The following is a 9,044-nucleotide window of genomic DNA, read 5'->3' as shown; positions in this document are numbered from 1 at the left end:
CATGGTATTTTAGGCAGGACATGGGCAGAAATCAACAAAATACAAGAAATTCAAATTCCCTTCTCGCATAGACTACGAAAATCAGAAAGCCACTATAAAGCCCAATGAAGTCTCCATTCAATGTTTTGAAAAGGGAAAAGTAGCTAAGAGTGAGAGTTGACATTTCACATTAAGTTTAACAACTTTTCACATGCTGACCCTGACTTTCAGGAAACACATGTCACAGAATTATCAATCTGAAGACCCACAATATTTGAATAAAGGAACCAGAGTTCTTCTGGGGATATTTGATAAAGTCACTGCAAAGTTCACATCCCCCAATAGACTGGAAAACCAATTTTGGGGGCCAGGTTCCAACAGGTCTCTGGTTTCAAGGGAATTAAGTCTATGTTGATAGTATGGGGGAAGAGGATATAAAAATGAATTTGGAGTTTTCCCAGACCAAAGGCATTTTGTGCCTTGGTGGCTATCTGTGTCAAGACCAGTATGTCTCTCCTGGGAGTCAACAGGATCCGTTCAAAATTATTAGGGAAAGAGGATATCTGTCCTCAATCCAGCTTGAGAGATATTTTGTTAGTGACACATGATCCTTCCACCCCAATAATGAAGTGTTCTGTGTGCTAACAGTATAGATTTACAAAAAAGGGAAAAATAAAATTCTGCATTTTTATAAAACATGATAAAAATAGTATTTCAAACTGTACAGTCACCAGAAGGACATAGTTATCAAAAATGCACACAAGTCACTTGGCATCTCCAGCACCTTAAACTTCCTTCCGGTGTCAGGTCTGTTTTGGAGTCTCCATTTTCTGCAGGATGATGCGCATCCTTACCTGTGTCAGCCTTTCCCTTCTTCCCCTGGGTACCTGCTGTCCCTTCTTCGCAGGGGCCATATTAGGCTTGGGCTCTGGCTTTGGAGGAGCAGGTTTAGCAGACAACCATGCTGATCTTCTCTTTGACTCCTCCTTCACCTTGGCTTTATCTCCTTTAGCGTCCCTTCAGCCTTTCTTCTGGTCATGCAGGCGCCAGTGGATGTCTGAGCTGAACAAGGGTTTACATTCTCTCTTGGGTTTGGTCTGTCTGGGGGTCATCCTCGATGCTTCTTGCTATAAATTGTTTCTAACTTATCATCTTTGGTGGGTTCACTGTAACACTCATAGACAGGCCTGTGCCAGGCAGCAAATTATTGGTCATATGGGCTTTTCCAGCAAAGTAATCCTTTTCCTGCTCGATGATGTCTTCTATGAGCCTGAAGAACAACACATTGAAATAAGGCAGGATGCCTTTCCCATGCAAGAGCAGATATTTGGAATTTCCAGGGGTCAAAGATTTTTGTATCCTGTGCTATACAGAGGAACTTTTTAGGGACTGTTATCAAACTTGGGGGTTACAACCTGAGCTTCAAGTCAGCTACAGCTAATCATCCTCAAATAAACCAATTAAAAGAACCACCCTAAAAGTAGAAAGCAAAAAAAAAAAAATGATTTATTTAGCGGAGCCACATAGGGATTAGGACAAAGATATCCAAAGATATCTCCCAGGTCCATTATCAGGGCCTGGAAGTGAGGTACAAGTTTAGATACAAGTCTCAAGATATGTACATCTAAGCAGTCCCAGTCAAGATTTGGGCCTGCATACTACTGACCCATCACTGTCTAGGCTTTAGTATTGTCCTGTGAAGTGGGTGGCCAAAATGTTGGAACTGAGAAATCCCTGACTGGGAGATAACATCCCACTCTGGATGGGGCCATTTTCTTCTCTCAGCATGAGATTCCTGGGAAAATTCCCATTTGGGGGGAGTTCATTGTTTCAACTGTCTGATAGTCAGACAAAGAGACACAAGTATCCTGTTAGAATATCTTCACTTCTGCCAGGCCAGTTATAGACTTTATATTTTGGCCTCAGTACAGCTATGGTGCTCTGGTTCCCTCCTTAAGCCACACAATCAATAATCTAAGCATGTATCTCAAAAGAATTTTACTTCACCTTGGGAAGATAGCCTAATTTACAGTGATTTACCCAATGTCCATGAGTTCTGGTATCTGTACTCAAGCACTAAAAAAACAACTCTACTGCAAATTATAAGGTGAATCTTATTATAAAATAGGAATGCTATCTCTTAAATATTTTATTTCTCTCCCCCACCTCTCTGACACACACTATATTGGAATCTAACAACAGTGACTAGTGCTTTTATTTTATATGTACAGATAAGGTTTTGGATTTTTGTTGTTTTACTTTGTTTTGTTTTGTTGTGATAGGGTCTCACTGAAGTGTTGTCTGGCCTACAACTTGGTATGTAGATAAGGCAAGCCTCAGACACATAGATACCTCTTGCCCCTGTCTCCAGAGAGCTGCCATTAACAGCACTGATGGCATGAGCCACCGTTTTCTGCTTCTATATGTGTGTTTTGCACCACTCAAATTTCTGGTGTGGGAGAAGAGTGCGTTGGAACAAATATAATTGGAATTTTAGAGAGTTGTGAGCTGCCTTGTGGTTGCTAGGGACTGAACAGGGGCCTTTGCTAAAGGCAAAAAGTGCCTTAACTAGCCAGCCTCCTGGCTAGTGCTTATATCCACCACCAAGCACGATTTTTAGTGGGCAGAGCAGGGACACCAGTTTCTCCTACACTTCCTAAGACAAATTCCTGACTCTCTCATGAAAATGTAGAAAACAGCCAGCCCCTTAAAACCAAACTGAATACCCAAGGGCACAATTGCAAGCAGCTTTTCTAGAGATCTTCCTGTTGGCGCCATCATAATGGGTGGGCGGGACCAAAAAAAACCCTTGCCCGGTGCCTCTCATTGGCTGGAGCCAATGACATAAGCAGTGATGTAAACACACCATTGTTTTTCATTGGCTGGCCAGTGGAAAGAGGTGGGCTTTCCCTGGAGACGGAGGTTTAAGGGAAGCTGGCAGTGACCAGGGAGGCACACATTCCCTGGCTTTCCTGTGAGCCTCCCTTTAGTCATTCATTGTTATCTCACAGAGGGTGGGGAAGAGGACCATATACCAAGAGTCAGAAAAAGGAAGCCTGTTGAGTCATCTGTAAGCCTTCGGCATTGCCCAAGCTGGTGGTGATACCACCATGCAGAAACTTCTACGGTGGGCATCTGCATTCTTTCAAAGGAGTCACACGTCTGAAGAAACATCACAAGAACAGCCTCTAGGTAATCTGGGAACCACCTCCACAATACACACACTCAAGGAGATTCCTCATAAAGGCTATCCTCCATCTTAAGGTGCAAATAGCCGAGGGGGACCCTGGGTGGCCGTTGATCGTGAGGATGTGCCTGAGTTTCCACATTAGGCCAGCACTTAACTGTGTGCCAAGCTCCTCCCGTATGCCAAAGCCGGAGGGTGTTTGCACACACTCACAGAACAGGTGACACAAGGCTTTGTGGGCTGTCCTGTCTCTGCCTTTGCATGTTGTCCTCGAAAGTGCCTCTGTCTATCCCCCAGAGAAGGGGAACCTCTCACTTTGAGAGGGAATTTAGCCTTGTTTTTCAGGCACACAAGTATCTGAAGCAGCCAGGAGGCAGGGTTGTAAGGGGGGCACCATAAAGGATGGTGGCCGGCTGTCCCAGCAGGGTACTGGAGCCACATCCCCAAACACCACTTACCCATTATTCACGTGAAGCACACAAGAAAGTTTTGCCAAGCGTCCTGACATCTGCAGGCATCTTTTAGTGCTTTGTCAGAGGGGGGTTGGAGGATCTAGAGCTCCGGCTCCACATGTGCTCCTGCTGCCGACTCAGGCGTTATGTATACTAGGCATAGTATACCAGTTTAAAGGGGCTTCCTGAGCAGGTGGATGAACACATGCTTACAGTCTCACTGGGACAGGTCACCCACAGCAGAAAGAGATGACACGGAGGTGCCATTCAGCAGTCACAACCTTAGGATGCAGGGATGGCTGTTGTCTAGTGGTCAGAGAAGTGATGCTGTGTGCTCATTATCTACAGGGGTGGTGAGAGTAGAACTTGTGTGTAGGGGATGCTTGCATTTGACATGGACCAGTGTGACCTTGGTTTTCCTGTGTCGTAGATAACTCCAACTTTAAGTCCATTCAGGGAGTTGTAACCTCTCTGTGTACAGACTGTGGCTGGATTAATGAATCCATATTCTTCAATATGGACGTAATCAATGACAATACACCTCTGAAAATTGGGACAAATGTCCTTGCACTTGTGGAAGAAAACAAAAGAACTCATATCCCGAAAGCAATCAAGGTATGGCTGAGGTTCTGTAGAGCCTCTTACTGTATTGCTTGCTGTTGTGTTGCTGTGATAAAATGCTGTGACCAGAGTAACTTAAGGAAGAGTGTTTTACTTGTACTTATGGTTCTAGAAAAGTAAGAGATCATCATGGCCAAGAGGCATAGGAGAAAGCAGCAGGTATGGTGACAGAAACAGGAAGCTGAGTGCTCACCTCTTCAAATACAATTACAAAGCACAGAGGCAGAACTAGAAATGTTGCTAATCTCTAAAATTTCATTTTTTTTCCAGCAAGCTATTACCTTCTAAACCTCCCCTCTCCAACTGGGGACCAAGGGTTCAAATACCTGAGCTTGTTAGGCAAGTCCTACATTGGGTGAGCATGGTGGTGCATGGCATTAATCCCAGCACTCCAGAGTCAGAAGCAGGTGACTTTCTATGAGTTTGAGCCCAGCCTCATCTACATAGTTCCACGACAAACAGAGTTATATGGTGAAAACTTAATTTTTTAAAAAAGATTCCAACAATGTTGGTATATGGTCAAAGTTGACAACCCACTTCTCTGAGAGTAATGGATTTAATTTTCTAATATTTAAATGCAGAGATGCTTCTTTGCTTACTAGATATTTTGTCTTCTGTTAATATTTCAACAACATGTAAATGATGATTCTGTATAATCCAGCAACTTCTATCATATAGTGACCAGCTATTTTCTATTCAACATACAAACTAGCAGAATTAATATGACAGTATATTTTATACACGTTTCCATGTCAGCTAAAGTGTGCTTCATTGTTTAATTTTTAGATTAATTTTTATTTATGTGTGTGAGTGTTTGTCCTGCATCTGTCTTCCACATGTAGGCCTCTTGGCAGAAGAGGTAGGAAGCCTCCAAGTAGATGTTGTGAATTTAACCTGGGTCCCTTGTAACAACACCAAGTGCTCTTCAACACTGAGCTAGCTTTCTATCCCTGAAATAAAGTATATTCAACATAAATCAAACTTGTAAATATTACTATAAGTTTTGGAAGGCTAACAGGTCTGTATCACTTCAGTTCTACTATTTATATATTGACGGCTATTGTCAAATTATTTTTAGTTATACTGTTCCAATTGAGAGTCTCAAAGGCAGGCAACAGAAGATCCCTTTGCCAATATTGTTAAACAGACAATTATTATTATTATTATTATTATTGTAAGTTTGGAAACAGAAGCAAAGTTCAATATTTTTTGATTTTTTGACATCTTAATGATACAGTTATAACTTTTACATCTTGTTCTCCTTATAAATAGATTCACCAGAGATCTTTCCATAATCACAAAAATATATTTACTAGGAAATTACTTATGTGTTCTCTCACAACTTTTTTAAACTGGGTTTTTGTTTTCCAAATATTTTTAAAATATCGATTCTGTCATATGTGCACTCTGTCAGGAAAACAGTCATGTTTACCCACAATGTCAGAATTTGTCGAATAACAATAAATTGATAAAATAGTGATTTCAATGGTGGCAATTTGCCAGAAAATCTTGCTTTCTTTAGTAATCTGGACAAGACGATGCAGGTTCTTTTATTTCAATTTTAATCACTATTCCTTTTTTTTTTAACGATTTATTTATGTATGTGAATACACTGTTGCTGCCTTCAATTACAGATGGTTGTGAGCCACCATGTGGTTGCTGGGAATTGAACTCAGAACCTGCGGAAGAGCAGTCAGTGCTCTTAACTGCTGAGTCATCTTTCCAGCCCCCTTAATCACTATTCCTAATTTTCATTACAATCAGTATGTAAAAGAACAAAAACTACAGGTTACATAATGCACACACAGGGTTAAAGAGGCTGCTGGAGATTGTCAGGAACATTCAGAAATAGGATGATAACAATGTAAATAGAGTCTTCATTGATGAGATTAGAAACTGAAACAGACTGTAGTGAAGGAACTGCTTCTGTAGAGTCAGGTGCTGTGGATCATCATCATACAGATCTATGTCCAGATGCAGAGCCAAAGAGCAGGACTTTCTCCAGGGTCAAGAATGGGTAGGCTGATTGAATGAGGGCCACAGGGGTAATCTTCAGGACTGGAAAAAGCAAGTAAGTAGAACTTATCAGCAACAAGGAATGAGCTCAGCTGAAGACCCAGGACCATTCTTTGCTTGTCCCTGACAATCTTTAACTAATCCATCATGTGTCAGAAAATAGGTCACTGGGGGCCATTGCCATCAAAGTGATAGTTGTACACCTCTTTATGAGGTTAAAATGAGGGAGTTGCACATCACCTGGGTCTGGTGTGTCTGACAAGGTCGTAGGCCTGGTTTTCCTGTTTACTTAAAAATGTCTCCATAACCTGTAGATTTGATGCACTTCAATACAGATAGAACACCACCCCTTCTCTGCCCAGGAGTAGATGCTATTGTTTTGATGGGGAATCCGTGGTAAGGGTGCAATCACCTGTGTGTAATTTTTATTTCACCCGCAGTCATTGTCTTCTCTTATAGGTGAAAGCTATGAATGCTCTTCCTGAAGGCAGTGAACCATCAAAACTTGGCAGAAGACTTTGCATTAGCTGTGTCACCTCAGTAACTGAAGAAGATGTCTATATTAGCAAAGAAAAGTGCTTCCCATTGTACATGTTTTCAGGAGGTAGGAGTTATAACTTTAAAAACAGAGCAAGAAATATAAGTATTAAGCTTGGGTTTTAAGATTACAAGAGTGTAGGAGTGTCTTTGGAATTGAAAGTAAGGTACAATACAGGGGAAAATGGCAGCATTTTAAACATTGCCTAGAGATCCTGTCCTCTGTGACAACCATCACCATGTGACCATGTGGTTTTCCTGTCTCAGTCGATTTCATTGGCTGTGTAATTTTTTAACTTTGGTTTTTCACATTGGGTTCCTCAAAGCTACTGGAAACTCACATGTATCTGAGAATTGTGCATGAGATTAGGAAACCAATCCATTCACTTCTGGATGTGGAGAGTCTAATCTTTGTGCCACTGCCCCAGGATACATTCAAAATCTAATCCATGATGGTATTGCATAAGTGTAAGGGATTTATCTTGAAAAGACTTGCATCACACATGTCTTTCTCAGTGCCTGACGAAAATATCATTGTAAAAGAACCAGTGTTTACAGGGCTTTCTCCTTTTCTTCCTGTAGGAAGATACTTAAGTTGACTAAGTATTTGGGAAATTACTTTATGTGCAGGAAATGTTGGTCAGCATATGGAAGTGAGGAAGGACCTAAGATATGTGATGTGACCGGACTGTGTTAATACTTAATAATTCTCACTTTCTTGGCTATTTTAGCATTCAAACCATTCAAAGGAGACTTACTGCTCGTTGAGTATTCCACCAATCCAGGCACTTCAAAGATCAATATCCACTCTATGGGCCCCCTAAACTCTCAGTATATGGACGAGGTAATTCACTTCCATGTTGTCTTGTCATGGGTAGGCATCTGCCACTCCTCCTTACTGATCTGTTTCTGGTCCAGGATTTTGTTTAGTATGTTTGGCAGTATGTCTCCTGCCAGAGTAGACACCTTTGTTCACTGACTGAAAAGGAAATAAGCAGAGAATAAAGTAGTGTGTGTGTGTGTGTTTAATTCCTAAGTGTGAATTTATTTTTAAGTTGTGTGCTTTCCTTGATGTTAGGCTGTGTGATGGACAAAAGTTAGAAATTCGTCTTGGCTATGAGGAAATTGTGGGGAAACTTTGAGTGCATTGGGTTTGAACTGTTCAGCCTGCTGATGAAGGCAGATCAGACCTTGGTTAGGACAGCCTGAGATTGAGTTCTAAAGTCAGGGAGGTAGAGTGTGAGGTAATGGTGTGGTGAGGGACCTGCTGATTGGAGCTGGGAGTCTGCGGGTGTGGAGGGCTGTCTGTGGTAGGTTATATGCTTCCCCAAACTTACTACCATTGTTTCTCATCATAGGTCTGTGTTACTAGAATTGATGGAAGAAATGGCATGGTGGAATCCAGCATATTTTTTACCCTTGATTCTCTCCGTATGCCATCCGGGTATATACCTGGATTATACGACATAGTGGATGTGGTCGCTGTGGACAGTATACAAGCACAGTGTTCTTGGAGAGCTGTGTCGATGACCCCATTGGAAACTGTAAATTAAGGAGACCTTGTAATTCATTTTGACCTTTGACCTTATGACTAAGGTTCTGGTGTAGTAAAATTGTATGGACATGTAATCTAAAGATCTGTGTGCTTTGACTTTTCTTTTTGAACACCATGGTAATTTCATTGGCAACATTGTTCACTTTAGGCAGGTAGCTTGTCAATTCAAAAACATGTCCTATTGGGTCATGATTTAGCAATGATACAGCCCCACTGTCAGGTAAATGGCCTTCAGAACGAATTCTTGACCAGGCCACCATACGAAGAGTTAGGGATGCCTGCACTGAAGACCGAGGCCACCTGACAACTTGCTTTATGTCAGTACCTGGTATGGTCTGGTCCTTCACCCCCATGATAGGGTTTAATTCCATGCCCTTTAGGAATCCACTCATATACTAATCTTTCATAGTTCCAACCCTGCCAAAGCCAATCAGAAGATCAAAATTCAGAACTTCCACTATATATCCTTCTTACTGGGTGTGACCATCCCCACCCTCAGAATCCAGAACCCCAAGCTCCATTATTTGTTTTATATTCTGCATGCCACCCAAGAGTTTGCTCATACCAAAGCTGCTATTGGCTCCTTTGACCACAGAGAGGATATCTCTCACCTCAGATGGCTTAAGATCCAAATTCCTTGAAGACTTCTGCTGGTCTTGTTCCTGTTGTGTCAAACTCCAAGGTCAGCCAATCTCCA

General features: G+C 41.8%; 1 protein-coding gene across 1 annotated transcript; it reads left to right on the top strand.

Moving 5' to 3' along the window:
- Positions 1 to 3,089: 3,089 nt before the first annotated feature.
- LOC127674661 (cancer/testis antigen 55-like) lies at positions 3,090 to 8,345 on the top strand. The gene is made up of 5 exons (XM_052170328.1): positions 3,090 to 3,171; positions 4,049 to 4,233; positions 6,715 to 6,859; positions 7,524 to 7,636; positions 8,151 to 8,345. The coding sequence occupies exons 1-5, from the start codon at positions 3,090 to 3,092 to the stop codon at positions 8,343 to 8,345; spliced, it is 720 nt and encodes a 239-aa protein (XP_052026288.1).
- The last annotated feature ends 699 nt before the right edge of the window (positions 8,346 to 9,044 follow it).

This window comes from Apodemus sylvaticus, chromosome X, assembly GCF_947179515.1.
Source record: "Apodemus sylvaticus chromosome X, mApoSyl1.1, whole genome shotgun sequence".
Taxonomy (NCBI): Eukaryota; Metazoa; Chordata; class Mammalia; order Rodentia; family Muridae; genus Apodemus; species Apodemus sylvaticus.
This window is presented reverse-complemented; position numbering and strand designations above follow the sequence as displayed.